The following is an 18,180-nucleotide window of genomic DNA, read 5'->3' as shown; positions in this document are numbered from 1 at the left end:
TGCAAAATAAACTGAGTGTTTTCTTAAGATTCAAAGATAAAAATTCAATCCTCCCCATCCTCAAATAAATCTAACTCCACCTCCTCTGGCAAAAGCCTGAGCAAATATGAGCTTTATAACGTGCCCTGCGAAAAACAGCAGACTAGAGCTCTGTTGGACCAGGCCGGAGAGCGAATTTCAGGTGAATGCCCTTTACTCAAGATGTCCTGGCATCTGCTCAGTTATTAAAATCTGGAGGTGTGTTAGCTTAAACACAACAACTGGTCTCTACTATTGGGACTGAACAATAAGAATTTCCTACAAAGGCAGACTCCAAAACTTAAAGGATTTTATAAATCAAAACCAGCACCTTGAATTGCACCCAAAAGCAAAATCAGAAGCTAATGCAGACTGAACACTGCAGCCAAGATTGCAAGAAAGGCCACTAAAAAAAAGTGGACAGCTGCATTCTGCACTAGTGAGTTTTCTGAGAGGTCTTCAGATGTAGGTACAAGCACAGCACAACAGTAATCCAATCTAGATGTGATAAAGGCACAGGTAGTGCATGTGAAGTTTGCATTGAGAGGAACAATTGTTTTGCCATGCTTAGATTAAAAAAAAAAAAAAAAGCACTGTTTGTTGTTACTACTAATCCATTCAAAAGCAGGTGAGGATCCATCAGGACTGAAAGAATGCACAGCAAACTAACAGAAGCAGGCCCAAACCCTTCTAATCAAGGGAACATACATCAACTTTTCCATCTCCTCTGGCTGTAACTCAACCCTCTGCCAGCCAGCATCACGAAGGTCTCATCTGGGTTAAACTTCAGCCAGACAGCCCCAATTTCATCTAGACAGGGAATGTAGAGTGCACATCATTTGGATATGATGAAAAGGAGCTGTAGAACAGTCTCATTAGCACACAAAGCACTGCAGGCTGAAACACCACATGTTCCCAACAGTCTCACTCATATTCAACAAAAATGTGACAGAATGGATCCTTGTGGCACTTCATATGAGAAAGCCTTCAAGAAGAATAGCAGTTGCACAATATCACTCTCTGGTGGTATTTTTTTCGCTCAGAGGAAAAAGCCGTTCAGGCAGTTCCATGAATCCCTGTTGTAGTCTGCAAATATATCAAGCCTCAAAGGCAGCTAATATATGTGAAACATGGACACTTGGTCTTTGCATATTGCCAGAGAGGATAATCCACCAATGAAACCAGGGTGCTGACTATCTCATAAGCAGTTGTGAAACCAAATTTGGAATGGGCCCACAGAAGCCGGAGAACTCCAGGCATTACCGGAGCTGCTTCACTACAACTTTCCTCTAAAAAGGAAGGCTACACAGGAGCCAGTTTCTTTGAGCAGGTCTCTAGCAAGAGTTCATTTAAGATATGCTGACACCTTGCTTCTCTCTTTTAGGAAAGCACTGACCCTCTAATACCAATAATGAATCAAACAGCTCTTCACTGGAGTTCAGCAGAAGGGAAAGGCACAGATCAGAAACACAGTTCAAAGTTATCCAGCAACCTTTAGAACTTCAGTGAGCACACAATTTGAAACTCGAGATGACGTTTTCCCCCTCCCAAAACAGAACTACTGCCACTGAAGCTGCCAAATGAGTCTGGATACAATAGACCTCATCTTCAAAACAGTTGGAAAAAACAGCACATATACTCAACTCTTTCAGAGCCGAGGTAACCTGTATTCACCAGAACACCATCTGTCTAGAACAGCTTTTCCAATCAGTACTTTATGGACACCACAGTGAAGGAAAAGAAAACGGTTTCCATCACAATGATGGCATAAGACTTTTACTAATTGTGTGTCATAGCTGATCAATCAACATGAGATATCTACATCCGGGTACTTCAGCCTCTTCCCTGTTTCATCTATCAAAGTTCATCTATATACCATGACCACCTGTGAGGATGACAGGTAGAGCCATGGTTAGGAGTAGAGAAGAACACAGTTGAAGACAAAAGATAATTATGTTCCAAACTATGAGTACGGTATTCTATCAAGCTGTAAAGCATCCCCTCCCAAAGAGATCTTATTCTAACGTATAAAAGAGGGCACAATTGTGGTTCATTAATTTTATACAATCAAAATGTGGCACTAGTTTTTTTCTTTTTTAATTTAAAAAAAAAAGAGAAGATTAACACATTTACCATGAAGTAACATTTCTGAATATCTGAACTGGTATTCTTCCAAGTTAAAAAAGGTAACCGTTCACTGAGAACACTCATGAGTAATTTCAGCCCAAAACGCAAAAATTGAGAAATTATAAACCATATAAAATATACATTTTGAACTACAGAATGAAATTCTATTCTTCTTTAAAAGCATCACTGCTGCTTAGCTTTTAAAAAGTTTAAAAAAAAAATCCACAACACACAAGCCAGATAGACACAATTCTGCTCTTTCAAACATTCAGCTCTCTCTAAAACTACAGCTTCTATCCTTTATTTATCCCAGGATTCACTTGCACAGATGGCATTTCATTATGTTGTAATATTGGCTTTCATGGTTTACAAGCCATTGTGTAAATGACAAGTTCAAAAGAGTTACTGTTGCAAGAAGAGAGCTCTGAGCAGGGTTAACCCCGAGTTTCAAGCTCTTCAAGGTGGCTTGAGGTACAAGACCAAGAAAGTGCTGAAGATTTGAAGAATTACCAGCTCCAACCTACCTCTCTCACCTGACTATAAAATTGAGGTAACAAGAAAAACACTTGGGAACAGTCAAAGCAGTACACTTTGGAAGTATGTTTAAAATCAGGAACAAAAACAATGCACTATGTATGCTTGCTACATGATTTTCAACTGTTCACAGCTTTATTACTGCCAAACAAGGCAAAGCCTGAATTCGACATTCAGAACTATGTATATGTCAAGCTCAAAATCTTAAAAGAAAGCCTGCTGATTGAGAGTTTAAGAAAGCATCGGAAAAACTTCTTAACTGGTAGAACACACCCACGCACCCCCTTCCTCATTCTTAGAATTGTGATAAATGGCTTCCATTGCTAATGGCAGGGGGAAAAAGGCAAAGAAAGGTTTTCACTATACAAGGCGCTCTTACTTTTCTAATTCCTCCTGCGAGTGTGCGAAGGTGCAGCTGGCTCCACGGGGACACCCTCCTCTCTGCTTCATGTCTCGGCACATGTATGTCTTATACTTGCTGTGTTGAGGAGGCTATGAAGAGTAAAGACAACAAAATAAGGCACTTGAGTATAAATTAATGCACATCATTAACCAAGAGGGTACTTTTGACTACCATGCTCTCAATAAAATAGGATGTTCAAAGTGAATAATTATTGACAAACTTTATTCAGAGACAACCGCAGGCTAGATGAGCAATTGAAGGAGCTGTGTGTATATGTTAATTTGATACAACTGTACACTGTACTCAGAATTAGGTACTATGTCAGCAGATCCAGTGCCAGATTTAAATGGCTCATCCATACCAGTGATTACATAAGCAAAACTATTTATTGAGGCTGGATTGGAACAGCCTGTGGGTTCAGATAAGAAATAAGTGGGGACAAAACATTACTGGTAGTTCTGAAAGCAGCTTGGTGTCTCTCTCTACATTATAAAAAACACTTAGTAATCACAAATTGAATGTTGGGGCTAAAACACCATAAGATACTGTGGAAGCTACCATCACTGAAGCGAGCCAGAATTTCACACTGAGGGCAGAAAACATGCTAAATTAACACCTATACCCAAATACCTAACTGATTTTCATGTTAATCTACATTAATCTACATTAATCTGAGTTTGCCTGCTAAGTAAAAATGGCCATTTTAGGGTAAGGAAAAGGGTTCTTCAAAGCCTGCAGAAAATTCATCAAGCTGTTTTTGAGTTACAGATTAACAAGTTATCCCATACTTGAAATTTTACCAGTTAAACACTTTAGTCTCCCTCCATCTCAAAATGGCCTATTACTACCCCCTTTGAACTTTACATATTGGTTACGTCTCACTGAAAATTTCTGTGCTGGCTGTATCTGAACAACATAGTAGTTAATAAATAAAATTAAATTTGTGTGAGAGAACATTTTGGGAGCCAATCTTGGTCCCACGCAGGTCAGTGGGATTTTGCATTTCCCCATCACCACTATTTACAACAATGGGAACTGAACAGTGCATTGTGTATGTGAGCATGTTGCCCTCTACTGGCCAGTTGCACATAAGAAAAAAAGGAAGGAAATTTCTATCAGAAATGAGCAACCAGAGCTCTGCTAGCTAAGTGGCACAGGCCTGTTTTTTGGGATGTAGGAGGATTTGGTTTCTTGTCCCAGCTGTGCACAAAAACTATGGATAGGTGATGGCTTCCACACATTAAGGCTGCAGTTACAATCCCTTTCTAATGCTAATTTTGATCCTCCTTGCAGCTCCTTGCTTTAAAGACTACTAGGTTTGGTTATGTGATAGGTAACAACGTTCTTTAGCTACCTCAATTAGTTCTTGAAACAAAGATTTTCAGTTTGGGGATTTATAATAGCACTTCACTCGAGTCCCAAATGTTTAAGCTTTACAGAACCATTACAAGCAATAAGTACAGGTATTGCGTCCCTGAGAAGGTGCCATCTCATGTGTGAAATATGCCAGTTTTAAAAAAAGCAACATTGGCACAAAGATTTTTTTTGGAAGGGGGTTTGCCTATTGATTTCCCTGTAGCTTCAGAAGGATTAGATTTTCTTTTCTTCCTGATCTACTGTACAAGATGTGAGAGATGATTGCCTGCTAAGGAGAATACTCACTAGGCACTACAGTGAGACTCCCAAACTAGTTTTATTGAAGTATATTTGAAGCCAGGTCTCCAGAAGTGACATACAAATAAATCCATGCCACTTGCTCCAAACAAAGTTTAGAGGCTAATAGTTTCCCAGATTCCTAATACTCCAGTCTTTACCTGCTGCTGATCTGTTCCTTTCTTGCTGTGATTCTGGATGTAATCAACTAGTCCATGTACCACTGTCCTCACAGCAACTAATCCATTTTCTAGTTGTTCCCATGTTGGGGGTGGGGCATCTGCAGCATTCACAAGAAACAGAAAATTTCTTACAATTAAAATTAAGATGTTTCCACAACTAGTTATCAAGAATATTTCAATTTAAAAAACGCCAAACACACAAAAATCTAAGTAGCAAGCCTCAAGGAGTGCCTTACCAGGAATCAACAAAAAAAAAAAAAAACACCAAACAAAAAAAACCCTCACAGTCTCAGTATTGATCATTTAAAGAACAAAATTTACAACATCAGAGAATTGAGCTGCACAAGAAGCTACATAAATCAGCAAGCCAGTATCTGGCATGTTTGAAAAAAAATTCAGGCAACACTGGTGTTTTAGTTCCTAGTTCACAGCTTTGAGAGACTGACAAGCAAAATCATTGCACATACTTTGATTTTGACAGTATTATAGAAACTTGAGAAGAGCACAAGTCTTTTGCACAGAAAACACTATCAAATTCTTTGTTTTCACATCACTCTTTTGTACAATGCTGCACCAAAAACATATTGGTTAATCTAAGTCTGACAGAACAGCTCTGACGTACATTAGTGTTTTGTGGATTGTTTTTGGAAGCAAGGTCTTATCTGCAGGACAGGCCCTGTCCTCCAGCTGCATCATACCTCTGCAAGGCCCTATATCACACAGACATTATTTTAGGCAATATTCTCTACAAAGGCCATCAACATTAGATCAGAGGTTCCCAACCTTTTCTTATTGAGTACACCCTTCTAGATCCACCTGCATACTCCTACCCTTCTCATCATGGATATTTTGTATTCTTAACACTACTGCTCTTTAGCCATTTGTTCATATTTCACTGTTACATACAAATATAGTTATAGTGCAATGTATACAACCAGAGAAAACACCAAAACACAATACCCTGATTAAGTTCTGATTTCAGTTAGACTGGACAGTTGCTGGGCAACTGAACCCGCGCTGTACGGTGAATGGAGGTAAGGGCTCTGTACGTCAGCATCTGTGTATCAGTGTCCTCATTGGTACATCTTGAAGTAAATTAACTACAGCAGAACCTCAGAGTTATGAACACCAGAATTATGAACTGACCAGTCAACACACACCTCATTTGGAATTGGAAGTATGCAATCAGGCAGAAGCAGAGACGGAAAAAAAGCAAATGCAGTACAGTACTGTGTTAAACGTAAACTACTAAAAAATAAAGGGAAAGTTAAAGAAGATTTGACAAGGTAAGGAAACTCTGCTTGTGTCACTTAAATTAAGATGGTTAAAAGCAGCATTTTTCTTCCGCATAGTAAAGTTTCAAAGCTGTATTAAGTCAATGTTCTGTTGTAAACTTTTGAAAGAACAACTTTTCTATCAGAGTTATGAACATTTCAGATACAACCAACCTCCATTTCTAGTGTTCATAAGTGAGGTTCTATTATATTGTATTTTATATAAAATTCCCACAATTTTAAAGCTTCGTCTGAGTAGCCTATTAGGAAAATGCAATAAGTTAATAAATTAAAAAAATCCACCATTACATAGTTTTTCCTGCATTATTCTTCTTCCTCCCCCTGCCCCTCGAGACATCTCACGAACCCCCTGGGATACACTTACTGAAGTTTGGGAACCCTGTCCTAGACCATCTAGAGGGGCACTCATTGTAAAACACAAGTTACTCTCCCCCCTCCCCTCCCCACAATGTGAAACACAACTCCACAACTCAACCACTATTTAATACATGACAGAATCAGTAACTATAGGGCCATCAGCCAGAACAGAAATTTATTCTTTTATCTGGTTGATTTCTCTTCCAGTTATTAAACCTAATCCAACAGAAGATAATACCACTGGGCGTGCACGCACGCGTACCCACACACGCGCGCGCACCCCACCTTGAATCAGTGGATCTCAAAATGCTCTACATACACTGAGTCTCAAAATCTTGTAACATAGTTAAATTAAAGATTTAATGGGTGTAATGACGTTTACCAGACACCTTCTAGCTAGTATATTTATGAAAAATTTAAGCTGGGTACAGGCACATCATTAAGATGAGTCTTCAATGGATCTGGACATCTCATCTGCTGGGGAAAGGGAGGGGCACAGATGACTCCATCTTCTATAATCAGTCTCTGTCTAGTTGGTATCTGATACATTTGAAGTTCTGCCCTCCTGTAATTCCAGAAAGTGAAAGAGATTTCTTCCTTTCTCCTGGCCCCAGAGTAGGAAATAGGCAGGGGGAAGATCTGATATTCTCCCTCCCACTCCACCTGGGTGCTTTAAAGGGGAGGATTTCCATGACCCAATACTCCTGCAGTCACCTTGTGTTATTTTGTATTCTCTCCTCAATTCTCTTCTGTGTCCTAGTTTTCTGAAGTAGCAGCAACTGCCACTGCCCAGAACACTGCCATGGTACTTGATAGTTCCAGCGTTGCCAGGGATTGAATAGCAGCAATGCTGTCAAATTCACTCTACTCTTCTTTCCCACAGGAGTAAACAGCAGCAGCAGAGCTCTTTGGCAGATTCAGGAAGAAAGCACTGCATTTTTGGTTGCTAAGCACTGATTGGTCCATATTTGGAAAGTTCGTTTTGCAACCGTAAGAGTCAACTTTACAAACCAAAAACCCTTATCACTTCCTGCAGTAATAGATAGCTTAGGCCTTCCCACTCACTAGGGAAAGCTCCCCACTCACCACTGGTGAGTAGATTTAAGGATATACATTTTATTTTACAGATGGGTAAAGAGCAGTCTTCAGCCATATGAGCTTAGGTTCCCCTCTCAGGTACCCACCTACCGTTTACCATCTATTTTCTCCTCTCCAATACTTACTCCCCCCTGCCGCCTTCCCCTCAAGTTCCCTCTCCAAATCTCCCTTTTCTTCTTCCTTCCCCACAACTTGGATTCCCCTTCCTAGTCCCTACTTTCTTTCTCCCCACTTCCTTCCCCCTGCATGGTTCCTCTCCCACTCTGATCTTGGCGGACTTCAACGGTCATTCAAAATTTCTGAGTAGCCAGCAAAATTGCATGACACTTCCCACAATAAACAAACTGCTTGTCTATCTAGCCTGACCTTTTCCTACTCTATGTAGTTCCAGAGTATCAGGATTAAGATTCCTCAGTAATTCTTTCATGGAAAATGCTTTCTGATTAAAAAAAGAAGTGTGAAGTCCAAAATTCTGAGAACCTACCACTGTAGAGAATATTCAAGACATACAGTTTTTGATTAAACAGCTAATACAGTAAGGCCATTCTGTTAAAGCAGACACTACTATGACCTTACAGGATGCTCACAGGTTTACCTGGACTAGGGTCAATATTTGCCAAGAGCTCTAGGTGAGGTCGAAGTCGGTTCAAGTTGGCTGGGTCTCCAGTCCTCTGGAGAGCAATGGTTAGTTCTTGAACACTCTGTGCAAATGAGGCTGGGGTCTGCAACTTAAAAAATGGTAACAATTAACTTTCTACAGGCAAGGCAACCATCACTGCTCCTGCAGGCTGCTCCAGTAGGTCAAAGTCATCTTTCCAATTGTTTCAGTTCATTTTCACCCAAGATGATTTCTTCACCAAGTGTTCACTTTTTCTTAGTTCCAAAAGGGAACTCCCCTTTCTTCAATATGCAAGACTACACCTCAAGCAAAGATATACCAGAGCCGTGGGTTTTCCCTGGATGGTCTAAGTCATTTATATTCCACTAGTATCCAGTGATACCAATAAGAATTGGAGCTCCATTGTGCTAGACCTCTACTAAAAGGCATAAAGCTCTCTTTGGCCTCTGGACCAAGAAGTTTTCAACTTAATTTAACACAAGTGTAATAAGGAAAAGAAAGGAAGGTGGGGGGTGGACGACAAGGTAACAGTAATAAGAATTCTTCCTAGCTACCCTCTCTGTGGGAAGTGGATTAACGATGATGATCGGAGAATGCCTCCCATCACTGAAGTGAGTAGTTACACTGAAGCTCTCCAGCTGCACCACTCTAACATTTCAAATGTGGACTAGCCCTTTATTGACTCACGACTAGTATTAGGTTACAAAAGGGCTGGGAAAGAGAACAAATGGTTGGGCTGATTTGAGGTGGCTTTACCTTGTCAATGATGGACTGCATGTGGGATTTGTGGGACTGATCACCATATAGCAGCGAGGACCACTGATCCGGTGCAATGCGTAAACCTGCTTCCATGGCAATCTGCACAATCTGGGAATCATGTTCCCTTCGCAGAGCTTCATAGGTACGGAACTCCTCCTTCAACTGCATCAGGGAGGAGTCCTCATCACGTTTAGTCACCTGATGGGGAGAAAGTTGCCCATCACAATGAGCCAGGGATAAATCACATGGCAGTGCCAAGCTCAGAGCAAATAAATTCTTAGCATAGTACTAAGTTCCCTCCTCCCCAGACGGTATTAATTACTATCACAATACTACGTAGTAAACACCAACAAATGAGAATGGTTCCTCCTGACTGTAATAAGGGAGAAGTGTTCCTATATTCATATATTGAAATGCTATGGAATACATTAACGCAGATGTATAGAACATCATTGACTTGAAGCCTGATTCCAGATGTTAGAGAGAGAGATCGAGAGCGCGAGAGAGAAACGTTGCATTCTAGATTTTTTACACTGGTACCCATCATGATGGTGCCGGAGTTCCTTCACTTCATCTTGGGAATCTCACAAGCAGCAACAACATAATATAATTTTAGGTTAGTCTCTTTTCACTGTAAATTCATTTTGGTGAATTTTTGTGCAAAGAAGAATGGACATACTATAAAAACATGGAGTCAGCAACTTCCCTGCATGAGGGAAGCATAGGATTCCCTCATGCAGCTGTGCCAATGAATCTCATCCTTGATGTGCAGCACCCCACGCTATTTCAACCTAACCACCATACGTACAACTCAGTCAACATATCCTGGGGTATTCTACCAGCAAGTCTCTCCTAAGCAGACAGAAAATAAAGCTAATTTGTTTGGTAGATTTGGTACTGTTTATCCACTATGACCTACTCTGAGCCCAAACTTGCATTTCACTTGCAACTTAAAACCAAATTACAGCCGAAGTCCAGTTCTGTGAAAAGTCTGAACATTTGGGACTTCACAAATGAGACCCATTCTAAAAATACAAGTGTCATATACATTTAATCATAGAATCATAGAAGCGTAGAACTGAAATAGACCTCAATAGGTAATCTAGTCCAGTCCTCTGCACTCAAGGCAGGACTATGTCATAACTAGATCATTCCTAACAAGATTTTGTCTAACCTGTTCTTAAAAATCTCCTAGGAGAGATTCCCCAATTTACCTAGGCAATCTGTTCCCATGGTTAACCATCCGGACAGTTAGGAAGCTTTTCCCTAATGTCCAATCTAAACCGCCCTTGCTGCAATTTAAGCCCACTGCTTCTTGTCTTATCCTCAGAGGTAAAAAGAGAACAATTTTTCACCCCCCTCCTTGTAACAACTTTTTAATGTACTTGAAAACTTACGTCCCACCTCACTCTTTTCTTCTCCAGACTAAAAAACAAACAAACTTTTTCCAATCTTCCCTGATAGGTCATATTTTCTAGATCTTTAATGGGTTTTGCTGCTCGTCTGGATTTTCTCCAATTTGTCCACATCTTTCCTAAAATGTGGCACCCAGAACTGGACACAATACTCCAACTGAGGCCTTACCAATGCAGAGTAGAATGGAAGAATTACTTCCTGTGTCTTGCTTACAACACTCCTGCTAAGACATCCCAGAATGATGTTTGCTTTTTATTTTTTGGTGTGCGCGCATTCACAATACTATTGACTCATATTTAGCTTGTTATCCACTATAACCCCTAGATCCCTTTCCACAGTACTCCTTCCCAGGCAGTCATTTCCCATTTTGTATGTGGGAAATTGATTGTTCCTTCCTCAGTGGAGTACTCTGCATTTGTCCTTATTGAATTTCATCCTATTTACTTCAGACCATTTCTCCAGTTTGTCCAGATCATTTTGAATTTTAATCCAAAGCACTTGCAACCCCCTCCCAGCTTGGTATTGTCTGCACACTTTATTAGTGTACTCGCTCTGCCACTATCTACAGTATTTATGAATATATTGAGCAGAACTGGATCCAGGAATGATCCCTACGGGACCCCACTCGATATGTCCATCCAGCTTGACTCAACAATTGATAATGAATAACCACTGATAACTAAATGTATAGCATAACTACAAATTCAAAGATGCAAACAAATAAAAGCCTTCTTTATTTGCACGACAGATTGGTGTGTGGTTCCAAATTCAATGAGGTCTTAGCATTTTCTGGGGGTATAACAAGTAAATCTTCCTTGTGTTGTGGAACCTCCAAGCAGGGTTTACTTCATACCTTGAAGCAGGAGGCTCTGTAAAGAAGCTGGACAACATGCCCAATGCTGGTTTTAGAAGCTTGAGGAAATCGTGGCTCCAATCTCTGCACCACAAAGAGAACCAAGACCTTTCGTGACAAAGCAGATCCATCTTCCAGAGCCAGCAGAACCAACTTCAGTGCTTCCTCTTGCATTGCTGGAAAAATACAAGGCAACAAAAGAAGAAAAGAAAATGAAACACATCAAGAATGATCTTGCATTAATAACATGCTTTCCCTACAAATGAGTGCAGTAGGTAACCAAAAGGGGCAGGCAAAGTCACTCCAAAGCTCCCAGAACATAGTGGGGCATGTGGAAGACACTTACAAAACACTCTTGCATTAATAATGGAAGGAGGGTGTAGGAATAGGAACTAGCAAGCCAGCTGCCTGAGCACCAAACTTCTCAACTACCTCCCATACTGCTGCAGTCAGAGCTCTCCAGCTTGTTGGTCCCATGTTACGGAGCAGCAGATGGAGTGTGTCCGGCCCTCTCTTTTTATGAGCTTAGGAGGAAAAAGGAATCCTCCATTTCCAGAGGAGGGCTGAGGTAAGAGAAGAATTCATATCTACTCATCCCTAATGTTCTCCTCACTAGGGCTATGTTCTTGCAAAACAAGAACAAAGAAGAGGCAAACCAAGGTGGACAAAAATAGATTTTTAAACTTAAATACATGTTTCCTTTTAAAAAGAAACTTATTTAAAATAAATTTTTAATTATGAGAGCCTATATTACAATTATTTAAGCTAAATTAAAATAATTCAACCACTACATGCTTGCTGACAAAGTTTTAAAGAATGTCAAATCACTGAACTTGCAAAAGTTTGTTGAAGTGCAAGCTTTCGACAGCAAGAACCTTGTCTGCAGGTACAGAGTATTTTAATTCAGTTTATTTCAGCTAGTTCAATTCATTGTCTAGCTCACCCAAAGTTGAGAAATAAACTGGGAGACGTAAAAGCAGGAAACCTGGTTTTCCTTTTCCAATCTATGAAAAAAATGAGGTTCCAGAGAACGGAAATCTACCAGTCCTAAAATCTTGAAGGATGTGATGACTACAAACAATCTGTTCAAGTCACTAGCTACAGATACTTCCTTTGTTTAATAAATCAGTTTTAAATGCAAAAAATGTTTTGATAATCCTTTTCTCTGATCTATACAAACACATTAAGGTAGTTATATTTAACTAAAAAAAATTTTTTTTTAAAGTTATGCACTTTATTATAATTTCCATCCAAATGCAGGTGTACACAAATCACAAGTAAGAATTAAATTTAGTACATAAAAAATGCACCGTTCACCATTTTCTAACACAACAAAAATTAAGAATATGTACATTAAGGTACAATTAAGGATAAGGTTATGTCACAGAGGTCATGGACTCCATGACTTCCAGAGACCTTTGTGACATTTTCCACCTCAGTCCCTGGATGGTGGGGGACCAGCAGGAGCAGCAATGTGCTGCCCCTCTCCCCCATCCCAGGCTTCAGTCATCCTGTCAGACCCCTCCCCTGGCCCATTATTTTTTGTAAAAATCAGACAGGTCATGGGCTTCTGTGAATTTTTTTTTTTTTTTTTATTGCCCACAGCCTGTCCCAGACTTTTACTAAAAATAACCATGACAAAAATCTTAAACTTAGTCATAATTGCTTATATAGCCATGTATAGGTATTGTGTACTCTCCTGGCTAGCAAAAAGTACCACCAAATTTAGTGTAGAAGCTTTATTTAGTTGCAAATCAATATGTTTTAATGGTTATCAACTTCTCTTTACTAAAGTACAAATGCAAATTAATCACTTAAATGAAGGTTTCCTGCTCACTGATTTAAACCATGGTTAAAGTTAACGATTTTTAAAATCACTCATTTAAACCTCTCCACAGTGAGGTAAACTACTCAGTCTTCTCTGTTCATGTCAACAACTAAAGACAGATTTTTTTTGAGCTTTACAAAAACAAAAAGACAGAATAAGTCCCAAAAATATTTGAAGGGCAATAAAAATTGTTCAAAGTTATCATTAAATCAGAAGACCTACTGCAAAATATCTGAAGAGAAGCCACCGCCCAACAACACTGCCAAGGCAGTTTCCAGCCATCTTTTCCCCCACCCCTCCAATCCCTGAAACTTGCTACTGCATAAGAACTCGTCATCTCACTGGTACATACCTGGCCCCAGGAACTGGCAGCCCCTGGCCCTCACTGCAGCCCAGAGGTTGGAAGAGAGTTGCTGGGGATTTTGATGTTGAAGAATGAGCTCTGTGACTGTTCTTTCACCCAGTGACCGTGCTGCACGCATGGCCCTGATCCGTCCTTCTTCCTCTACTAGCTGGCAGTGAACTAGAGTTACAAGCTTCCTCTGCATGGGGCGACTTAGCACACTCTGAGTGGTACTGTTCAGACCCACACCTTCAGGGAAAAACCGCATACAAAGACAGTGAGCTACATTTCTCCTTCTGCAGGATTATCTAAGTGCACTATAGGTATCACATTCCTCTAGCCAAGCCAACTTTCAACTTCTTTGTTTTGCACTTTAAACATCTAACCAGCTCCAGCTGCACTTCATTTTAGTACATTGAACACTACATCCAAACCTGTCAAAAATGCACTGTGAACTTTGAAAGGTTCATTTCAGGCAGTGCTTGAAGAAAAACAAAACAAAAAAAACCCTACTCACTAAACAGCTTTACTGATTCAGTTGCTCATAGCTTTGCCAGGAGACTCAGAATGGGGGTGAAGATAAATTTGTCAAAAACCTTTTAACCAGAGGCAGATATGAAAGATTAAACCCTTGAGCAGGTCTAGAGAATGTAGCCTGATCGAAATCTTCAGTAAAAGGCAAAAAAGTTTGCTCTAAAGAAAAACCCAAGTATTACTAGTACCTACTGTACCACAGACTCACTGATGGGGCCTCATCTCTCTTTCTTATCCTTCATAGCTGTTTCTGGCTAGCAGGTGTCTAACATATAGACATTTACAATCACCGAGACCAGCATACAGATATTTAAATAATAAAGTTTTATTGTTATTACAATTGTTCAAACAGGATTACTTAGATGGATCCAGTTCCTATATAAGGAGATGTGCAATCAGTGTTGGCTAGCTCCAGCCCTCAAGAGTCAAGCCACTCTGTTATACTATGACACTGAAGTTGTTCGACTTCCTGTTCTCATCTGCTAGTTGGACAATACAAGTCCAACTTTCCTGGATTGACCCATGGGACATCAAACAAAATTTTACTTTACCTATTTCAGGCTATATTTTCGCTACCAAATGGAGTTTTTACGGTGAGATAGTTAAGACAAGACACAGGTGACTTACCTCAATGTAGCTAGTGGAGGTCAAAAGTATAAGGATGACCTTGACTCGCTACATCAAGGTAAAACCTACCAGAGACTTGTATCACTAAGATTTTACAGCAAGATATCATGCTCTCTCCCTCTCTCTAAAACCTCTACTCTTTTTGTACTGAAGAAATAGCTTTAGTGCTTACAAAACCCATTTCTTTAATAGGACTTGACCTTTTTTCAAGCAGGTTTCACCAGAATTATTTTGATGGTGTAAGGTCTTTTTAAAAGAAGGGATGAACTATTACCTGTTGCCAGTTCTCCCTTCCAAGGAAGTAGGGCAGTGCAAGACTTACCTCTCGCACTGCTGAGTGGTTTGAGGTACAATGCTAGTTCTTCCACACATTTCTTGGCCTCCTCATAATGTTTGGTGTCTTCTGCTCCACTGCACAAAGTGATTGGCTGCTGCTCAGGAACCTGGAAACAGATTAAGGTAAACTTACACACTACAGCAGGGGTCGGCAACCTTTCAGAAGTGGTGTGCCGAGTCTTCATTTATTCACTGTGATTTAAGGTTTCGCGTGCCAGTAATACATTTTAACATTTTTAGAAGGTCTCTTTCTATAAGTCTATAATATATAACTAAACTATTGTTGTACGTAAAGTAAATAAGGTTTTTAAAATGTTTAAGAAACGTCATTTAAAATTAAATTAAAATGCAGAGCCCTCGGACCAGTGGCCAGGACCCGGGCAGTGTGAGTGCCACTGAAAATCAGCTCGTGTGCCACCTTCGGCGCAAGTGTCATAGGTTGCCTACCCCTGCACTACAGTATGCACAGACACACAAAGACACCATACCAAGCTCTTCAGTGTCAAATATTCTCACACCCATACCCAACCTTTCCACAACATTAATGTGGGAACGTGCTCCAGTTTTAGAACCCTTGACATTTCACTTCATTCATGGTGTTCTTAACACTTGAAAAGCTTTTTCAGCCTGAAGCTTTTAAAAATTGCTTGATATTAAACAGACTTTTTAGCATCATCACACAATAAAACACCCACGAAAGCTCATGCTGCAAAACGTCTGTTAGTCTATAAGGTGCCACAGGATTCTTTGCTGCTTCTACAGAACCACACTAACACGGCTACCCCTCTGATACAATACAACAGTTTCTCTTTACATAGCTAGTTGTATTATATGGCAGCACAAGGGCACGTCAATGAGCTTGGGGCACAAATCAATGTATGCCTTAGAACGAAGTTTAAAAGAAATGCCGAAGCTGGCAATGATTTCAAGTTTACCTGGAATGTGTGGCAACACAAACATTTTGATTTAGTGGTTGAAATGATAAAAGCAGAAGACTTATAATCTACTGGAACATCATCTAGTATATCGGATATTAAAGCAACACACCAGTAGTTTCATGATCAGTCTTTGATGATAAAGCAAGATACACCTCTACCCTGATATAACGCGACCCGATATAACATGAATTTGGATATAACGCGGTAAAGCAGCGCTCCGGGGGGGTGGGACTGCGCACTCTGGAGAATCAAACCAAGTTCGCTATAACGCGGTTTCACCTATAATGTGATAAGATCTTTTGGTTCCTGAGGACAGCGTTATATCGGGGTAGAGGTGTATTTAGAAAGGAACACTCAAAGCTAGTAAGCCTAAAATTAGACCTACCAGCTGGTTTGGTTTGCAGGTATGTGCAGATCCACACTGAGGACTTGGCTGCTCTAAAATTTTCTATAGAAAGTCAAATGGTCAAACTGCTGCACTGCACGTTAGACTTGTGCCTAAGATGAAACACACAAACTAATGCATGTAATTGCTTTATTTCCTCCCCTAACTTGGATCACTTAAGGCAGTGGCTCTCAATCTTTCCAAAGTATTGTATTCCTTACAGGAATCTGATTTCTCTTACGTACCCCAAGTTTCACCTCACTTAAAAACTACTTGCTTACAAAATCAGATATAAAAATACAAGTGTAACAGCACACTTGCTGAAAAATTGCTTACTTTCTCATTTTACCATACAATTATAAAATAAATCAATTAGAACATAAATATTGTACTTACATTTCAGTGTATAGTATAGATCATAGAATACCAGGGTTAGAAGGGACCTCAGGAGGTCATCTAGTCCAACCCCCTGCTCAAAGCAGGACCAATCCCCAAACAAACAGATTTTTGCCCCAGATCCCTAAATGGCCCCCTTAAGAACTGAACTCACAACCCTGGGTTTAGCCGGTCAGTGCTCAAACCACTGAGCTATCTCTCCCCCCTCACATAGAGCAGTATAAACAAGTCATTATCTGTATGAAATTTTAGTTTGTACTGACTTCTCTATTGCTTTTTATGTATCCTTTTGTAAAACTAGGCAAATATCTAGATGAGTTGATGTAGCCCCTGGAAGAACTCTGTGTACCCCTGGCTGAGAACCACTGACTTAGGGCTACTGTCATTTTTAGTTTAGGGAAATAATGATAATGGCACATGTATCAGGCCACACTTGGAAAAAGGGCCAGACTATAAACCCAGTAAACAACTAGTGACTTTGTGCTAGGTGTACGTACGTACGTACGCACACACACACACACACACACACTCAGCATAAGTTATCAGTTGAATACCACAATACGTTAGCTGTTGTGTTTTGTTTTTTTAAAAGCATTAGGAGGAGGCATTCATTTCTTTTTTCAGCTAATATATCAGACATCAAAACCACCCAAGGGACACTGAAATTTTTTCTGGCTTTGATACAGTTTCTTTATTGGGGAGGATCTTTAAACCTGAATGAGATTTTAGTGTATAATCATACTGATGTCCAAATATTTTTGACAACATGTGTTTTCTCAACTTAAGTTTGCATTTGCATTCAAAAAAGTATGTAGTTACACAACATTCACAATGCATTAATTTTTTGTTGTTGGTTAAAATAAAAAAAATTTAAGCTGTTTTAGAGCTGAACTTCTATCATCCGAACCTAGTTTACGCAGAATAGTGTAATGCGCGTGCGCACACACTTAAGACAAGTTCAATCCTGGCCTCCAGGCTTCCTCAGACTATTACTACTATACTGGAACTGCAGTCTACCTCCTCCCCTCCCAGCAAGAATCTTACCTATAACTTTCTCATACAATTTCCTTCATATCTGAGTGAAAGAGTGCTTTAGGATGAAATGTTTTTACCACTTTAGTCAGTGGTCACTACCATAAAATGCTACAATAAGAGTGACCCCAGACTGCCTGTCTCCCAAATCTCTAAACACCAGTTTAACCAACACCTTCAATATTAACCATCATTCTAATACTATTATGTTTCCCTTACAAAGCCTCTGTCATTATAACAATCTGCTTCTGTCTGGGAAAGTACCCAAAAAGAACTCGTCTAACCATGTGCATCTATCTACATTTGTGCTGAGGCTAGCCACTCTACAGCATCCTTACAGTAAGATTACTGTGTGCATGTTTCCATTTTAACTCTGCTTCACTCAATCTACGGACTATGGCACAACATGAAATGCAACATTATTACATTTAGCAGAAAGATGGTTTG

The 18,180-nt window shown here is 39.9% G+C and overlaps 1 protein-coding gene across 7 annotated transcripts in view; it reads right to left on the bottom strand.

Annotated features, from left to right (window-relative positions):
• Positions 1–18,180, bottom strand: part of RC3H1 (ring finger and CCCH-type domains 1) — a 114,595-nt gene that overhangs the window by 24,642 nt on the left and 71,773 nt on the right. For 6 of the 7 annotated variants that reach the window (XM_045027045.1, XM_045027050.1, XM_045027047.1 and 3 more), the window contains exons 3-9: positions 14,969–15,089; positions 13,495–13,734; positions 11,315–11,490; positions 9,043–9,243; positions 8,263–8,395; positions 4,897–5,015; positions 3,059–3,171 (exon numbers count right to left, since the gene is read on the bottom strand). In XM_045027045.1, coding sequence (XP_044882980.1) covers positions 3,059–3,171; positions 4,897–5,015; positions 8,263–8,395; positions 9,043–9,243; positions 11,315–11,490; positions 13,495–13,734; positions 14,969–15,089 — 1,103 coding nt within the window. The remainder of the gene's footprint in view (positions 1–3,058; positions 3,172–4,896; positions 5,016–8,262; positions 8,396–9,042; positions 9,244–11,314; positions 11,491–13,494; positions 13,735–14,968; positions 15,090–18,180) is intronic. The other variant, XM_045027048.1, reaches the window with a different exon arrangement.

The sequence above is a fragment of the Mauremys mutica genome, chromosome 8, assembly GCF_020497125.1.
Source record: "Mauremys mutica isolate MM-2020 ecotype Southern chromosome 8, ASM2049712v1, whole genome shotgun sequence".
Classification (NCBI taxonomy): Eukaryota; Metazoa; Chordata; order Testudines; family Geoemydidae; genus Mauremys; species Mauremys mutica.
This window is presented reverse-complemented; position numbering and strand designations above follow the sequence as displayed.